General features: G+C 39.2%; 1 protein-coding gene across 5 annotated transcripts in view; it reads left to right on the forward strand.

Moving 5' to 3' along the window:
• The window catches only part of LOC134217961 (guanine nucleotide exchange factor DBS), a 502,406-nt gene that overhangs the window by 446,934 nt on the left and 35,724 nt on the right, over nucleotides 1-19,748 (forward strand). The window contains exon 2 of one of the 5 annotated variants that reach the window (XM_062696810.1): nucleotides 3,952-6,170. The exons of the other annotated variants lie outside the window; for them this stretch is intronic. Within the exon in view, the coding sequence (XP_062552794.1) occupies nucleotides 4,029-6,170 (2,142 nt within the window). The 5' untranslated portion in view covers nucleotides 3,952-4,028. The remainder of the gene's footprint in view (nucleotides 1-3,951; nucleotides 6,171-19,748) is intronic. 5 annotated transcript variants of the gene reach the window in all.

The raw sequence follows: 19,748 nt of genomic DNA on the forward strand, positions 1-19,748 counted from the left end.
CCCCCTGCCAATAATAGAACAAAACCTGTCAAAGCCGTCATTCTCCCTATATATTTTGTCGGTGCTGTCAAAGCTGATTACATGTTAGATTAAAACTGGATAAGAGATTCTACAGTTCTACACCCAACCAGCGGATGGCAGATTTTAATACAGTCCTGCATAAGAACCTTACCAGGGTTTACAAAAATCGCTCTCAATAGATAACGAACAACGATAAAAAAAGAGGCAAAAACTGTTCCGAATCATAACAAGCCATGATAACAAATTTATCAAACTTGTATACAAGTGCGAAAAAACAGAATCGGATAGGCAGCCCCCACAGAAAAATGGTGATTTTCGCTTTGTTTTCGCTCCTTTCGTGTTGGTTATTGCACAGCTGTGTAGAACAAGTTGAAATGCATCATCAGAGCCAGTACTCCCCACATTTGGAGCTTTCTAAAAGAAATTTCTGAATCAGTTCGCTATCATGACAGCTTGCGAAAAAAGTTTCTCGCGGCATGCTACATATCGTAAATGTATACAGAGATGATAAGCGAGAGACTTGCTCATCCTCTTTAGGATTCAATCCCTGAACCTTACAGAAACTGTATAATAATTGGGCATATACAATTTCGGAAGATTTTAATACAATTGTTGTATTGAAATAATACAAATTTGTATTATTTTAATACAATATCTGTATAAAAAGCTTACAGAATTGTATATGCCCAGATTTTATACAATAATTGTCAGATTTGTTTTTTGGGTGTATGATCTTGTATCAGTTCTTAAGGTCTGAGGGAAGTGTTTTCCGTTAAAAAAGCACGTGCTAGCACTTTCTGACAAACTCATAATCAGATCAAAATAGACAAACTCTAGCTGGTTTTGGAAAATGAAAACATGAGCCGTTTGTAGAACAACATTAGAAAATATCGTGAGAGGATTTCTGTACCAGGTTTCCACACAAGCTTTGAAAAGGATTTGGGTAATAACTGTGGTGTTGGTGTAAATAAGACAAATAAGACAAATAAGATAGATAAGACAAAGAAGACAAATAAAGTAAGTTCCTCCAGGAATTCCTCTGGAAGTTCCTCCAGGAATTCCTGCGGAAGTTCCTCCAAGAATTCCTGCGGAAGTTCCTCCAAGAATTCCTTCGGAAGATCTTCCAGGAATTCCTTCGAAAGATCCTCTAGGAATTCCTTCGGAAGTTCCTTCAGGAATTTCTTCGGAAGTTCCTCCAGGAATTTCTTCGGAAGTTCCGCCAGGAATTTCTTCGGAAGTTCCTCCAGAAATTTCTTCAAAAGTTCCTCCAGGAATTTCTTTGGAAGCTCCTCCAGGAATTTCTTCGGAAGTTCCTCAAGGAATATCTTCGGAAGTTCCTCCAGGAATTCCTTCGGAAGTTCCTCCAGGAATTCCTTCGGAAGTTCCTCCAGGAATTCCTTCCAAAGCTCCTCCAGGAATTCCTTCCGAAACTCCTCCAGGAATTCCTCCAGAAGTTCCTCCGGAAGTTTCTCCTGTAATTCCTCCGAAAGTTCCTCCTGGAATTCCTCCGGAAGTTCCTCCTGGAATTCCTGGAAGAACTCGTCAACTCGTGGAAACATATGGTCCTATACTTAAAATATTTTCCCTGTTACTCTGCCTTCCTTAGTTGTTCCTTAAGATGCGCGGCTACAATATAAAACCATGCTAAAGGTGGCTGGGTTCTAATTCCGGTCGCAGTCTAGAAAATTCTCGGGAAATTTACACGTATCATCGTCCCATGTCATAATATACGAATATAAAATAGGTATCTTGTTTAGAAACCTCAAAGTTGATAACTGTGGAAGAGCTAAATGAACACTTAGCTGCGATACGGCAATGTCCCAGTGGGGGTTGTAATGCCAATAAGAAAAAAGGAAGAAGTTACTCTGATGGTTCTTTCTACATTTTCGAAGGAATTCATGTTCACATTTCTGAACTTCTGCACGCAGTGGTTCTACGCTCCAACAAAAAAGTTCATGTCTGCATTCGAATGGACATTGCTCGACACAAACACTTCCTTAGGCACTGTTGACACCAATAAGTTTTTTCCCTCAATCTCGCCATTTCATAATCCGTCTCGTCCTTCCCTTCTTCTCGTAGCTCTCGTAATTTGTTGATCGTTGATCGATGATCGAGATTGAGGGAAAAAACTGCCATAATCAATCACAGCATTATGAACAACCATGATTTTCTATTAGAAAATGTGCAAGTATTAGATTCAACCAACAAAAAACAAAATTTAGCAATATTAGAGTCATGTCACATCCTAAACACTCAACATACTGTTAACAAGCGCACTGACACTGACAATCTCAACGGCACGTATGCCGGTGTATTGCATACAATCAAAACGATACAGCACACAACACGTAGGGCAACACATATATAGACACACAATAGTATGCACCGTCATAACAAAACACACAGAAACGAAGTATTTGGCGCACAAGTGACGTTGCAGAAGAAGTGTAAGAGGTAATCAAATACCGCCAACGCATGCGAATTGGCAACACGTGAGTTGAGGAATACCTTCCCTACATGCTGATACCTTAGTAAATGTGTATTTTGTTATAGCGGTGATATTTGACAAATGATTATGCTGAGGGCATTAGTCAAACGAGTGAACGGAGTGTTTTCTGTAAGAGATTGTAGATGTTTTAATGTTTTATGTTTTATGTTCTATACACCCTTTATATTTGTAGATCCTTTGAAAAAGGCACAATAAATGTGACCGAAACGTTAGGTTTAGAACGGATATCCGTTTATGATCCTTATTCAGACTGAAAGCCAAGAACTGTCTACATAACCTCAATCACAGTCGACTCCTTAAACACGTTATCATTTAGTCTAAGTTACTGAAACTATAGCTATAACTCTGTTACGAGTGGAATTCAAACAACCAACCATGAGGCTGAGTGGTAGAAAAACCTTTGCACTAGAAGTCCACCACACAACACATTTTGAAATTCAGCTTTTGGAATGAGTTATTTACAAACTACTAAATGATCGAACGCAAATTACTAAATGATCGATAACATCATTGCTTGGCATCCGTGATTTTCCTGTAAAGCCAACATCCTGATAAACATCTTTGCTGAAGGAAGCTAGCACCTGCCTCCCTTCTGTGATTTTACACCGTCAACCTAAAGCGCTGGACATATGGGACCCTTCAGTCCCGAAAGCGTTAATATCTGTTCTCAAGAATAGTTTGGAGTGCCATGAATGACCTGGAAATACTCATAATAGGGGTGTGATGTCCTGTGAAGCTATTCCACATCAAAAATAAGGGTAAAGCCAGAGTAAACGAGACGCGACGCGATAGTGCAATTTAACAGTTTATTGATAATAATTGTTATTCCTTTACGTTAGTAGCGTCGCGCCGCATCGCACGTCGCGTATACTTTGCCCGTAGATCGCTTTGTTCACCATACTGATTTTTAAGGTCTGAATTCAGGAATAGAGTGGAGTACCGTTGGTATTTTGGTAATATTGTGACATTGTAACACTATTGTAAATTAGTGAAATAATGTTTCCTAGAGCCAAGCCAACTCAAAAATAGAGACTCAGACTCCGTAGATTACTTTATTGACCATACAGATCATTAAGAGCTGATCTCAAGAATATTTTAAAGTACAGATGAAGTTCTGAGAATATTATGACATGTTTGTAATAGTGAAGTGATGTTCTATGGAACAATTCCAATAAAAGTATGGTCCAGATCCCGTAGAACATTTTGTTTACCATACAGACCTTCAGACCTTGTTCTCATGAATAGTTTGTAGTAGTGATTTCTAGCGAAATTAGTGTTTATAGATATAACAATAATTATTAAAAGTCAAATTTATTTTTATTTGAAACTTTTCGTATCCAATTACTGCTTTTTCTTTGTGCTTACATTCTGCGCTTGTTCGAAAAATTGAATGAAGAAAACAGTTTCTTACTATCGGTTAGCATCAATCATGTGACTTAATCAAGAAGTGGAAATATTTGCGTTACCATCACTTCCCAAATAAAAAACGACCAAAGAGATGAAGTTCGGTAACTACAACCTGACGACGGAAACGGCAAACAAACGGCATCTCTTTGTTTTTCGCATCAAAAAAGTGAAGAGCACTGCAAGCTACATCGTCGGAAAGGTACACCGAAAAATCGGCACCGTGAAAGCGAAAATGCACAAAAGGCACCAGCACCGGCACCAAGAAGCGTCACCAGCTCTGGTCACGACCGTTCCCGATGGTTCCACCTCTGCCATCAGCACAAACGCAACCAGCACCAGCCGTCGGAAGCCGTTGGGGTTGAACCGTTCTGAGTCTCCATTGTCCTATCGGGCTTCACTGTTCGACGAGAGGAACATCTACGGCAGTGATTTGAGCCGTTCGATTGTCAGTCGGACCAAGTTTTCACCGCAGGATTTCCCCACCACTTGGATGGAAGTAGGAAGCTCGTTTGATCCATGCTTTGGACAGGGTAAGGTTTGTGGACATGACGAGGCATTTCAAGTTTTTAGTAACAAAGCGCACTTGTTTCACAAAAATAAAACGATATCTGGGAGGAGACCTTTATTTGCGAAAAACTTTCAACCATTTAACTCACTGCAGCGAGAGTCTTCTCTAGCGAAAAAGCACAATTTCGGAAGTTGTCCAGAAATCAATTCTGGCACGTTAAAGTCGCAGATTTCGCTAAAATCTAAAACTTCTCAAAAATCGTTAAGGAGCTTCAAATCAAACAAGTCGTCTAGAATTTGTAAAAGCAAGATTGTTCAACTTTTGGAACGAAATAATGACGAAAAAACGGAAATGGACATTCTCCAAGAGTATTTCGATACGATGTCCTACACGGAAATCATCAAGGATAGAGATTTTAAAAACTATCTCATCAAGAAACAGTATATGGACATCATGGACTATATCTACAACAGTTCCGGATCTGAGCTGGGAAATTCAGAAATACGATCAATTGCGGCGTCGATACAAGTGTCCAATAACGATTGCGATTCCGTGAAAAAAGAAAAACTTATGGCCGAAATACCAAAGAAATATTACTCGCATACCAATCCGCAAGTTTTCTGTAAGCAAGATCAGAATTTCGAACGGTACTACCAAAAGTATGGGACAGTCCCAATGAAAGAATCTCGTGTATTCGGCTATTCTACGCTTCCTTCGCAGTACTATACCTTGGATCCTTTGGTTCAGAAAAAGAAAGAAGATATTCCGTGCTACGTCACCTTGCCGAAAAAGCCTTCGCGTTATAAACGAACCTATCAACAAGTTCGAGAGTTTTGCGAAAAATCCCTTCTGAAGTACACAAGCACAAAGCCAACCAATGACACATTGAAGATCCAAAAATCATCCAAAGAATACACCGAGAAGGCTTACAATCGGGTTATCAACGATTTCGTTCGAAAACGAGGCTTTAACAGCGTTGACGAGTACCTCCAGTATTACTACGGTAACTTCCTGAATCAGAAACCGTTCCGCACAAAGAAATCCAATCAATTCAATTCTCTACCACCCCCGCCATACTCCAGTGGAGACTTCCAGGAACAGCAACTCCGTTCGCTGGAATCCAAACAACTCTCTGCATCTCGTACCACAATCAGTGCTACAGCAGCGAACGATTCAGGGATTGATTGTAATTCCAATTTCACCAGTCTCATCTACTCGGATTCGTTCAAAAATTTCGACTACGTCAACCTCACCACCATAAATCGCAAACATCGCAAACGTTCCTCGTCGGCGTGCTGCCACATGAACGAGAAGCCGCGCATTTTCCGCCCGGTCGGCAGCGACGACGAGGACATCGACGAAGAACGGTTCACCTCGCACGTGCTGCTCGACGGTTTGATCACCACCAGCGACCAAACTAATCTGCCCTATATCTTCGATGATATCGGGATCTATGAGAGTATCGAGTCGAACAAGAAGGAGCGCTTCCGGGCAGAGGTGCGCTCCTGCAAGGATAACCTGGTGGATAGGAACGCCGCGGCACTGCTGCCGAAGGCAACGAATGCGGATGGGGCGGCCACCAGTGGAGGAAACCGCCGTTGTGCCGACGACGTGCCACCCCCAAAGCCGAGCCGACTAATGAACAAAACGGTAGTGCCCGGGAGGAAACTGCTCAATGAACGGGCCACGGCGGGATGTACCGTGCCGGAAACTCAACGAGATGCTGTAAGTACAACATTTAGAATTAAAATGTTTTTTTTTTCTTAAATACAGGCATACCTCGATAGTACGTACACAGAAAAAAAATTGTTTAATTTTTTGTACGATTTCAGTTTAAATTTTAATATGTTTTGATCATGGCACATACGTGGGGTCCTTCATGTGCTACGTAATAATTTTACATCTGATTTAAACACCATCGTGAGCTTATAACAGAACTTTAAAAAACAGCGCGTGATTAATGTTTGACAGTCTTACGTAGTACACATTATTCTATTATTTTTAACAATTCAAGGAACAGCTGATTATATTCTCTAAAAATATTATCAGCAGTGATTGAAATTGTATGTGTACATCCATAGTATAAATGATTTTCTTAGAAAGCAGAATAGCTGAACAATTATTATGTTTATGAATTATTTTATCTATCCAGGAAGTTAGTTCTATTTCTAGAACCCGTTTCCATGTATTAATTCACCTAATAGACCAAAGAATATTTCCCCGTGGAGTAAATTAAATCCATCATGGGAATATTGTTTCTTAAAATTGAATTTGCGACAAGATGGTGTGTCTGTCGTTTCGAGATGTGTAAGATTTCCGCGTTTTCATTCCATGTAATAAATGTATTAAACAAAATCAAGAAGAAATTTGAATATGCGCTAAGCACCACAACCACCCATCACCCACCGGAAAGGATGCAGCCAAACCACAAACATATCCGCTATTCACCACCAGTTGCAGGATCACAGAAAACTGGCGTGGCGTAGAAGCCGCCATGATGAGCGAAAAGCTTGGAGGGGAAGTTAGGTTGGTCGAGGGCATGGAAAGGAGATGCGCCATTGCTAGGCATTATTATCAAATCGACAGCCTAATTCGATAGACGAGAGCGATAAAGTTTGGAAAATTATAAGACAAGTTTAAGACTTTGTGAGTCAATGGTAGCGACAAAGCAAAAGTAACCATCTAGGTAAAAACCCCTCAACCAGAACACTAGACCCTTCTGACCTAAAACGCTACTTACTTTCCCCAATGTGCTCGCAGAATCCCTCTTTTTATTATGGGTTTACCTTCGGTGTTGACCGTGGTCGTTTCGGTTGTGAAAAGCCAGTGAACGTCGAGTAACCCCATCGTTCCGGTCATGAGTTCCTAACTACGTGAGCGGTAGGAGTCGCTGTTCAAGAACACCCCAGAAAGGTTAGTTCCGACCGTCACAGTGGAAATTCCCCGTGGGCGCCGCCATTTTGTTTTATTTTGATTGAATAGTTATTTTTATTTTATTTATTTGATATAATAATTATGGTCTATTCCCAGGAGTTCCTTAAACAAATCATCCATGGATTCCACTAGAGATTAAATCAGGAGTTCATTCTAAGATTCCTCTAAGACGTCTTACAGGAATTCCAGAAGAAGTTTATTCTATTCCATACAGGATTTCACTTGATATTCAATCAAGACCTGTGCGCCGAATAAAATTACATCGTCGGTGGCGTGCCAGATCATTTTCAGCCGGCAGTAGAAGCGTGGCGGCTTCATACCGCTGGTGATTTGCGGCGGCTCGAATCAATTTCGTGTATTAGAAATTTACCGAAATTTATCCGGATAATCCTCCATGAATTTCTCCGTCAGTTCCCTCAGGGATCCCTTCGTAAGTTTCTCCAGGAATTTCTCCGCAAGTTCATACAGAAATTCCTCCCCAAAATTATCCAGGAATTCCTCCGCAAGTTGCTCCAGGAATCTCTCTGGAAGTTCCTTCAGGAATTCCTCCGCAAGCTCCTCCAGGAATTCCTTCGAAAGTGCCTCCGAAAGTTTCTCCAAGGAATTCCTCCGGAAGTTTCTCCAGGAATTTCTCCGCAAGTTCCTCCAAGTCTTCCTCCGCAAGTTCCTCTGAGTATTCCGTGGAAAGTTCATCCAGGAATCTCTCCGGAAGTTCCTTTAGGAATACTTCGCAAGTTCAACCAGGAATCTCTCCGGAAGCTCCTTCAGGAATTTCTCCGCAAGTTCCTCCAGGAATTCCCCCGCAAATTCCACCGGAAGTTCTTCTAGAAATTCCTTTAAGAATTCCTCCGGAAGTTCCTCCAAGAAATCGACTAGGACTCATAGAAATTTCTTACAAAAATCTTTCAAAATTCCATCTTAAATTGTTGCCTTAGAAATACCCACGTCTCCTTTCCCAGAGCTTCCACCAGAAAATCATTCAGAATTTCTCATGTTAAATCCTCCTGGCATTCTCTCTGATGTTACTCCAGAAATTCCACCAAGATCTCTTCATTGATTACTTCGAGGTTTCCCAGAAATTCGCTTTGAATTTCTTCAGAAACTCACGTAGAAGCCCACGATAGGCATCTCCCTGTCACACCCCGGAATTGCTCCCAGAACTGTCTTAAAAAACTGTTCATATTTTTTTTTCTTTAGGAAATCTTCCGGCAATTACTTGAGAAATTCGTCTGCAAATTCCTCTTTATTATTTATTATATTCTTCCGTTAATTTTGTTATAACCCTGCTGGAGCTACCTCCAGAAATTTCCCTTGAAGTTCCTCTGGAAATTGCAGGAATTCGCCCGAAAGAACCAGCCTTCCTGGAGTAAGTTCCATAGGAATTTCTGAAAAAAAAATACGGAGGGTTTTCTGAAGGAATCTCTGGATGAATGTCCAAATTAATTCCTGGTGGCTTTTGTAACGAGATTTTCGGAGAAATTCCTGAAGGAATTTTCGAATCAATTGTTGAAGGAGTAACGTGAAAAGATTTTTGAACAGAATTTTTAAATGAATTTCTGAAGGATTATCCGAAGGAATTCTGTAAGGAATTTACGAAGGAATTTTTAATGGATTTTCCAAACAAATAGCTATTGGAATTTACATAGAAATTCCTATATTTTTCCCGGAATTTCTTCGAAAGTCCGGACAGCACTAAAACAAACTCAGTTTTGACTCTAGAATCAAGACATGTAGTCTTGAAAAACTCCCAGAATATCGTGATTGCGGATATTCGAATTTCATCAAGAATTCCTTACTGCAGGAGTTCCTTCTACAGATTTTTTCGTAAATACCTTAAATAGTTCCCTAGGAAATACATTCAGGAATTAATTCGGTAAGTCATCAAGGAACTCATTCTAGTATAACTTCGAAATTTCGAACTCGATCGGGAATTTCTCAAGGAATTCCTTCGAAAAAACTCCACAAATGAAACCAGGTTTTTCTTTTAAATTTCTCTCAGGAGTTACTTCGGAACTTCTTGAGATCTTAAGTTAAGGTATTCTTCTGGAAATTCTTCTATGATTAATCCTGAAAATTCCATTAGGAATCCGTTCAGAAATTCTTTTTGGAATACTTTTAAAAATTTCTACCCATGTAGATGGGTACATTTCTTCACAGTTGTAATGGATTTGACGCGCCCTTTCTTAAAGAAGCCATCCATCGGAAAGCTAAAAAAGGATTGCGGATCTATTTATTAGTCTGTTGAAGTAAACTGGTGAAATGAGATTCTCTCTATCCCGCAGGCTTCTCGTAATTGTCTCTGCTTACGGGTCCGCCTCCACCGTTTCCAGCAGTGCATTGAAAGCCGAATAGCAATTAAACTCGACTTTACTATTGAGTGGAACTCAAGCCAGGATGGTGGATAACTACATACATACATATGCACTTTTATTTAAACAATTCCACAGGAATTTTTCCAGGTGTTCCGTAAGACATTCCTTTCCCCCGGAAATTCATCCAGTAATTTCTTCGGAATTTCTTCCCAAAATTCTAGGACGAATTTTCAGATATCTCCGTATGAATTTCAAGAGCTTCTAGATTCTTAAATTTCTTAAAGAATTTCTTCGTACATTCCTCCAAGAATTCCTTCTGAATTTTCTCCAGGGATTCCTTCAGAAAACCACGGAGATAAATCCAAAATTTCCTCAATACTCTAAGAATTTTTTCAGCTATTGCTTCAGAACTTTCTCCAGGACTTCCATCGGAAATTATTTCAAGAAACCCGAAACATTTCTTTGAGAATTGTTTATCAAAATAAATTTTTAGAGCATTTTTGGCAATTTAAGTACAAAGAGGAGTAAAGGAAATGTTCAATTTGGTGGGTGACGTGCCAGCTCCAGAAGCCAAGTAACCATTTTTGCATTCGCATATGGTCGGGGTTCAGTTAATACACACCAAGCGCCAATGAAAAATTATCCATTTTCTTGCACAAGTTTTCGTATAGCAGATCCAATTGATCACAAATCGTATTGAATATCCTTCCACCGTATAACTGAGGATAATCAACAACAAATTTGCGAATGAATTTATTTGATTTTCGTTTGTATAATGATTTCCGTTTTTATTCTACAAATAAAGTGCCACAAGTCAGTCAAAAAGGCGCTTGGTGCGGTTTCGCTGAACCCCGACCATATGATGAGACGAACACAATAATACTACATGCCCAGGGAAGTTTAAAGAATCCTAGCAGACAGGGAATTTAAATCCAACATTCATTATAGTCAGTGTTAACTTGTAGCCGCGTATATAAGCACTAGACCAATTAAGATGTGTAACATTCAAACCTTTAAAAATATGATGAACCCCCAATGCGACTAAATTGAGATTATTCCACATGAAGTTACATATGAGATTAGAAGTTCATCGCTACGCTAGTTGAAGTTCTTGGATGACCTAACATTTAACACGCTAATGCGAGTAAAAGTGACAGAGATAAAATCAAACAAATCTGCTAAAGGTATAATACCTTATAGCTATTTAATTAATGATAGGTTGCTTTGGTTCGGCAGATGCAAACGCACAGCAAACTGTGATTTTTTGTTGACCAATCATCGGCGTGAAATACGAAATTCGGCGGCGTGGAGTCAACCGGCGTATGGCGCGCCGCCGACACCTTGACCGGCGTCGGCGTACGTCAATAAGTGTCGGCGGCGGCGGCACACAGGTCTACTGAGGAGTAGACCTGTTCACCATTTTCAAAATATTCCAGATTCAAAGTGTCACCTCTCTATTTCAATTAAGCATATGCGGTATTTCGAAAAATTTCGTTTGAGGTGGTTCGAAATGAAATTCCGCGGAATTTCGCGGAATTTGAGCAAGGCGAAATCTAATTTCTTGATTTCGTTTCGATTCGTAAAATTGCAAAAATTTCGCTAAAAAAACTAGCTTCTAACGAAATTTAACGGAATTCCGCGGAATTTCGAAACAAATTTGAAGTTGAACCAAACAACAAAATCGTTAAGTTGTTTTCAAAACTCTAGGTTAGGGTCGGTGTACCAATTGTCGCCATACATAAGAACAACTATTTTTTGAGAAATAAGTAAAAGGCATGTGGGTGGACTTTATATATCAAGCGAAAGGTTTTACTTCCTGCTTCTTAGAACAGCTGTGAAAACCACAATAAAATTTGTTATTATCCTCAAAATTGATTAATCTATAATAGGAACGCATGCACCAGTTATGGCACGATTCTTAATTTTGGTTCCTTATTTGGCAAATCCCATTGTTTTCTTATGGGACCGGCTAAATTGGGACCACTAGTGCGACAACTGGTGCAAAGGACGTTAAAAATTAAGCAAAATCAATTTTTACAATTATGCTTCGCTTGTTTTGGAGGAAATCAAATGTGTTATCGTGTCATATGAATATGCTTTATCAATATGAACTTGGTTTGCGGTGATTTGATTGGTCATTTGGCATATAAAGCACTAGTGCGACAACTGGTGCTATAGCCACAACTGGTACACCTAGCCTATACCAATTTTTTTCAATTAACGCTTACTACCTAACCCCATTCTTAGTCGACAAATACGTATGTAATTTTCTTCTATAAAACGTCTTCAGTTTTTTTCAAATTTAAATTTTGTGATATTTTTTTTACTATTTGCACAATATGAATGCGGAATCCATCGTGGGACGGCAGTGAGTAAAAAAATTTACCTAGCGTAGCAGGAATTTGTTTAACCAGTGTGCAATCGATCGTGTTGATGTTGATCTCGCCAGCTAGTGTTGGAGAACGCGGATTGATATAACTAATGTCTGCATCAGTTTTAGTTTTCTTGTTTTCAAAATAACTTCGTTTACAATAAATATTTAGTCGCTTACCAAGGGGCTTCACATGAATTACCTTCTCAACTAACCAACGAATCTTTTCCCGTAGCGCTCACGGAGATGCAGAGCATTCCTCGGTCTCTTATAACAATGAGTGTTAAACTAATTTTCCGCTCCTAATCCTAAATTGACAGTAAGGAACATCGTCAGGTATTGGTCATGAATTGGAAACTCTGAAGCAAGTATACAATAAGAATAACTTTTTTAATTGATAATTAATAAATTAATAATTTATTTTCATTTCTCAAGAATATTATTTAATTGGTGAGCTGTAGATATTTGCTGTTTCTCAGCCAATCATGATTGGCAACTACGATGTGTACAGTTAATCAAGCTCTGCTTTGACTATTTGCACAGAATGTAAGGAACATTGCAGATTTGTGGGCATTTCTAGATCTTCGCATGGAATTTACAAAAAAAATCCAGAACGGGTTGAAAGATCATTAAAATTGCTGAAAGCTGTAAGCTTACAGGTCATACTGAACATAACAGCTGTTTTCATATGCCAAAGACACACAGACAATAGTTCAATTCGTCGAGCTGATTGTATATAAGACTATATGGGGCTGTGAAATTCAATCTGAAATACATATCTTAATGCATTTTAGAAAGGTGCACAGAATTCTTCTAATGGCAAAAGTATATATATGTAGATGAATAAGAAGGAATAAGTTTTGGCTGTTACGACCTTTTCAAATGTTGGTCTAGTAATATCAGTTCTTATCCCACCGAGTATCCCACTAAATAAAAAAATAAACCTAAGCATTCATTTTCCAATTTTGCTTAGCTCAATACTATAAAACCACGCTGACAAGATAATATGTAGTATGCTTCAGCATAATTACATAATTCTTAAGTGAACTAAGGTTTTAAACGAAATTTGAATCCGTATATGGAAAATCCCACAATTTCAATATTTTTATATACTTACTGATATAAAATTGATCAGATTCGGGAGCACACGCTTCACAAATGCTGGGGTATTGCTTTGTCGCCGATGTATCACATGCGGCGAGAATGCGGTGATTTATCACAGACTACCTCTTCTGTTATTATAACTCTATTGGTCGCAAAACACTTATTTGTCTTCGAAAAAGTGAAATCAGGATTGCGTACATAATGTAAATCTAATTTAATAAAAATTCCGCGGAAAAAAAATTTAAATTTCGTTTCGTTTCGAAAAATTTCGAAATTAATGAACCTTGATTTCGTATCGTTTCGATGTCTCGAAAGTAAATCTATATTTCGTTTCGGTTCGATCCGAATCAACATAGACATTTTAAATTTCGTTTCTTTTCGTTTCATTAGGAAAAAGTGTGTTATCGCATACCCTTAATTTCAATGAGTATCTTGAATTAACTCTCCTGACCAATTTTCAACTAAATCCATGGAGATTTAGAGGTGCATTAAAGAGATTTCTCCACATAATAGAAGCATTAGTTGTTAATAGCTTCTTTATGTTTTTTAATGGAAGAGATCCATCCGGTTTTGTTTGTACAATAAGTGTGGTACAATAACTAAGGAGAGGGTATTACATATAAATCTACAGAATTTTTTCGTAAATACCTCAAATAGTTCCCTAGGAAATACATTCAGTATAACATATAAACCCGAGTAGACGAAAACAGCTCAATAATATCAAATGTTGATAAGATAGCAAAAAGAAATATGGACATGATTGATATAAGAGATAAAAGATCAGACGATAATATCAAGATTTTGCACTAAAATATCATGAGAAGATCAAGTTATGCTATTTGTAATAAGTGACCAATATCATGTACCATTAGTTGTTCTTATCCATTAAATGATATTTCGGTATAAATTTTTGATATTGTTGTCTGTTATTTTATCTCTTATATCAATCATGTCCATATCATGTTTTGTTATTCTGTTCCTGGCTTCTGCCCGGGAATCAGGGTGTTTTTTTTTAACTTTATTAAGATTTTTTCATCACGCTCAATTTAAAGTAAGTTTCCTACTGCGACAGATTATTGACAACATGGAATTAGCCACTAGGCTTGGCTTGGTAGTCATATGGCTACTGCTTTTGCCTCATACGCGTGGGTTCAGTCCCAGGTCCGTTCCATTCTCCTACTTTGTATCTTTCTCTATATTTCTCATGTTCTAGCAATCGCTGGACCTGGAAATGGACTTCCACACCGTTTCCATATCTATCATTTACCTTCAACTTCACTATTCTAGCAGTAACTGCTAGAATTGGAAATGAACTAAAAAGCTAGTATCCTACATCAAATTTGGAATTCCATCAGTTGCTTTCTCCTATCTATCACATTTAGCAGCTCGTTAACCAAGACGAACCAGTGACGAACCCAAAATTTCCAATGAAATTCTGTATGAACTCGTGGCAAGTGCATAAGTATACTCGGCTTTCAGTGGGCGAGTGATTGCATCATCATATCCTCCACTTTCCTACATTGACTTGCATTCTGACGTAGCAGGCGCCAGTCTTCTTCTTATTGGCTTTACATCTCTACACTGGGACAGAGCCGCCTCGCAGCTTGAAGTACTTCCACAGTTATTAACTGCGAGGTTTCTAAGCAAGGTTATCATTTTTGCATTCGTATATCATGAGGCTAACACTTTTTATAGTTATAGATACTTTTATGCCCAGGGAAGTCGAGACCATTTCCAATCTGAAAATCGCCTACACCGGCACCGGGAATCGAACCCAGCCACCCTCAGCATGATCTTGATTTGTAGCCGCGCGCCTTACCGCATGGCTAAGGAGGGCCCCCAGGGCAGGGCAGGCACCAGTAGGACCTAACAAGCGAGATCACCAGTACTTGAACATTGAAGATGAGTGCTAGTCACAAGCAAACATCTGTTGGTTTCTGGGCAAGAACAGCTGATCTGGTTATAATGGAGTAGCAACTAAGGGGCAGTCAATCAAACTCAAGCTCAACATGGAATTAGCCTAGGCTTGATAAAAAAAAGTATCTTTATGCTAGGCGCCTCGAATCGTAGACCTTTTGATCTACAGGACATAACACTGCCACTGTACCACATAGCCCACTCCATGAGCATACTGGATGACATTGCTCATAAATCATAGTCAACTTTGTTTTGCCATGGGGGGAATGGTCTTGCTCAGGGACGGGAACGGTTGACATTTCTTTTTATCATTCAATCTGCCACGAAGTAAAAGAAAAACAAAATCACGGCAGCCGCAGCAGCAGCCACGACCAAGCAGACGACAGTCAGCACATGATTTTATTATTTTCTCTCCCCACAATTAATGTTTCTGTACGCTCATTCCACGACGTGTGACCGTTTTTGGTGGCAAATGATTATTTCTTTACTCCTTGCTCATTTTAGAGACTAGAACTAATGAATTAGTACCAACGGCTAGCATTATATCTAGGCTTTGCGCCACAGGCAATTAAACTCGATTCTGTTCTGTTTGCGCTGCGCACGAACCGAAACATAAAATCTGCTGACTGCACCGACGGCTCGACTCTCACGCAGCAGCAGGCAGGAACATACAAACAGTTTGCCTCATCGGTAAAAAAATGTCACAATGAGGCGTACATTTTTTTTTGAAAACTGTTTCGGTTTGTGCGGTGCGTGAAATTTGACCGGAAAAAATGTAAACATTCGCATAATCACAGTGTTTTACTGTACATTTCCCAACACTGGTCTTGCTTGACTATCCTATTCAAATGTTGAGTATTTCATAAAAACTTCATTATTACATGCCGAAGATTATTTTTCAGAATAACGATATGTATGGACGAAACTTCCATAATACTCGAAGAAAATTAAAGGAAAAAATGAATTAGGCACATATTGAAAATTTAGACTGTCCCCAGAAGCACCTAAAATTATTTTTCTGATTTTTAGGTACATTATTTTTAGATATAAAAAGTCGTGAAAACGTCATGGAATAAGCCCTCTAAACATCATAGTATCAATGACAAAGTGATAGATAATAGTCTCAAGAAACTATTAATGACTAATGCTATTGATGCATTCAGACGACATTTCTATGAATAAGTCTGAAAAATCACAAATATCGTTTGATGCACCTCTAAATCTTCATGGATTTGGCTGAAAATTGGTCAGGAGACTCCATTTAAGATATTCATCGAAATAGAGGGGTGGCACTTTGAATCTGGAATACTTTTGAAAATAGTGAACAGATCTACTAGATCAAGACGACTTTGAACAATCGCTCAGTTTGTCGTCGTACGTGAAGAATTTATGCCGTGTCTCAGTTAAATACTGAAGAAGACGTTAGCGATCGTCAAAGAATCCCGGAAAAACGCGGCAGTCACCCTTCTTGGAAATCTGAAATTAAATCTTGATCCCCTGAAGGTTACTCAAAATCTCATACCGAAAACCAGAAAACTCGGCAACAGTAACAGATACCATAATTGGCGGAATCCTTTGCTTCGTCGCATGGATTGAATCACTTGGGCTAGAGGTAGATTCGATTTGCTCAATTTCATCATGAATCAAATCGAACGCTCGCCAAAATACGCTCAGCATATCCTGCGCAGTTCATAGATATCAAATGATTCATGTGAAAATTCTCGGCGTGCCCTATAGTGATATTCTAGAACTAGCAAAATATTCTGAAGCTTAGCTTGTAAGAGATATGCAGCAACGGCCTCCAAAATGTCTCCCGCTTCAATCAAAAGTCTTCTCAACAGACCCTTAGTCGCCTGTCAAGATATGTTAGATATATTATCCTACATTTCAATTCCTGTAAGATTATCCAAAACGCACTTGAGTTCAGGTCGTCAATTCTACAATTATGTAGTATCGTGATTCGTGTGTCAAACCAAGATCAGGTCATTCTGCCTAGTTCAAAGATTCTTTATGAAGATGATTTATGTGGGAAAAAAAATTGGCTTGCCCCCAAGTTATATTCGAGAATTCGCGAATCTTTCTGAAGTGTAGGTTGTGATGCCTATGCGGTAACGACATTCAAAAAGTTCATGGCATCTATCAAAACTCTTCCCAACAAATCCGTGACGTTAGAACTTGATAACACTTGATTACTGAGTGAATTTGACTATAATAGCAAAAGTAACGAAAAAGCACAGACATTTTTGAATCTTATAAACGCGGGGAGGAAAGCCCTACTAATCCCCTTTGAGTGAAACCCGAGATCATAAAAAGCGATCAGCGCATTACTTAGAACGAGCACTTTGAACGAGGTAAGTGTCGTCCCGGCCTTTTAAAGGTCAAGTGATTTTTGTTAAATTTCCTAAATTCTTCACTGTCTCAGTTTAAAACTCAATAGGACTCCATAATAAGAGAGAATTCTGTTTCTTTTTTCACAAATGGTTCCGTTAACATGTCGTAGAATATTTAGCATTGTTTCTAGCAAACACTGAGGCATTATGACAAAAACAAATGGTTCGTTCAGATACCATCGTCAAAAAATCCCAATTGAAGTAAGTTACATAACGGAATCTTACATTCCTCAAACCAAATTGATTGCCTGAACGAAGGGCCCCAAAGAAAAACATCTGCAGAATGTCGACTAATAATCACAAATTCATCCGAATTGGGGAAACCGGTTTAATGTTTTAAAAATGTACAACAACCTTTACCCATCTTTGCTCCATTGTGAGACCGACTGACAGTCGCAAACAATCGATTCTGCTCTTTTAAGCATCATCACTTGCGCCGCTGCTGGCGCCCAATGCGAGTAATCAAAAGTTGATTTATTCCATAAAAGCACCCATTATGTACCAACTCCGAAGCAACCAGAGGGGTCAACACGAGCAAACAACGATGCGATGGTACGCGTACGTAACAGCTGGGCACTTGAACTGCGTAGTAAATGTAAACGACTGAGCTGAATGCCATTTCCCCGCAGGCGACGAACCCTTTTATCTGGTTTATCTCGTTTCTTCATATACCTACTTGAAACTGAGACACGACACACATCAGCTTCAGCAGATAAGTTTATAGGCATCCTGTTGTTGTTTTTTAGTTTTGATGGCCGATTTTTGGCATTTGCTGTTCAGCGGTACGTCCGTGTAATCGCTAAGCTGTACATTGTGGTCGTTTCCATTCCATTTGATATTTTCCTACTATTGCGTATATGCTCTTTCTACGTTTAGTTTGTAATCAGTCGGTGGTTTCATTTGATGATAAGTTGCATTGATTTAATTCGGTTGGCAATACTTATTTTGCAATGTTGATCCAAGAACAACGTCTCTATAGCAGGGTCGCTGATGCGTCCATACCAACACAACAGACAATTACAGTCCCCCAGCGACAGCAACAGTTTCGTCTCGTATTATTAGGGGAAACTTTAATATTGAAAATGTAAATGGCTTGTAATTAAAAAAAAACCTTCAATTTTTGGTTACTTAGAGTAAATAACACGAAAATAAATATTATGATATTACCAGCTAAATATTATGATATTAACTATTCATGGTTTCTCTAACCATTGCACTGATTGAAATCATTGGGCTGCAAACAATTTGCACAGTTATCAAACCTTCCCTTTCATTTGAATCCGGTAGAGAACGTTGCAATAAACTGGGACAGCCAGACCTGCTAGTCACTCCTGTCTGGTGAAACTAGTTCTCATTCTTGACCTACCCTCGCTTAAACGAGTCTCCAGATATGAAATCGTCCATCCACCACCGGTTCCCCAGTAAAGCATTCATCCAGTGCAGACGTGAGACGGTTCGGCTCAGACAAGGCAGATGATGCCAACTAATGCCTACAACGCGCTTCTTCGTGAAATACAAGTCACTTTCGAGCCAGCCTCAACCCGATTCGCCTCGCCCGTCATAGCCGTTGTTTGGCCCGTCATCATCGTCTCGGTTATGGCCCGGCGCGCGGTCATAAAAGGGAAAACCCGTCTGACTAATGCGCGCGCATGCACTATTCAATGGGCCCGGACGAGCCAGTTTCCATGCGGTCCCGGCTGACTCGGTTTGTCGGTTCTGCTTTTGCGTGATTTTAGGGTTGCGAAGATACCTTCAATGTTTTTGGGGGCAGTTTATGGAACAAAGCAACGGTTTATCGTTACTTTCTTAGTTACCAACAATTGTTGGGTTTATTCAGTCAACAACAAGAGTGGATGGCTGAAGTGCGACTGCAAAGCGTGAAAAATCCCAAACAGCTATGACGTGCGGCAAGCTGTCAACAGATGATGGGTATTCGATTGTAAAATAATAATAAAACCTTGTGCGTTATAGCCTGGTCTAGTTCGGTGTTTGTCCAAATTGGAGAAGGGTAATAAGAAACTGAAGAGATGCGTATCCAAATCGACCTTGAATGATTTTTGGTTGATTTATGGACCAATCGTAAAAATATATGATATTTGGAAACCCATTGCTAAGGCCCATAAACTATAAACCAACTGAATTTGATGGAGTAGAAGTTTATGATGTTCATTTACAAAATTGAATCAATAATTTCATTAATTTTATAATACAGAGTTATATAATTAGTAGTTATGATGTCGTCATTTCTATACTGTGTTCTTTCGGACCTACATAT

Source organism: Armigeres subalbatus, chromosome 2, assembly GCF_024139115.2.
Source record: "Armigeres subalbatus isolate Guangzhou_Male chromosome 2, GZ_Asu_2, whole genome shotgun sequence".
Lineage (NCBI taxonomy): Eukaryota > Metazoa > Arthropoda > Insecta > Diptera > Culicidae > Armigeres > Armigeres subalbatus.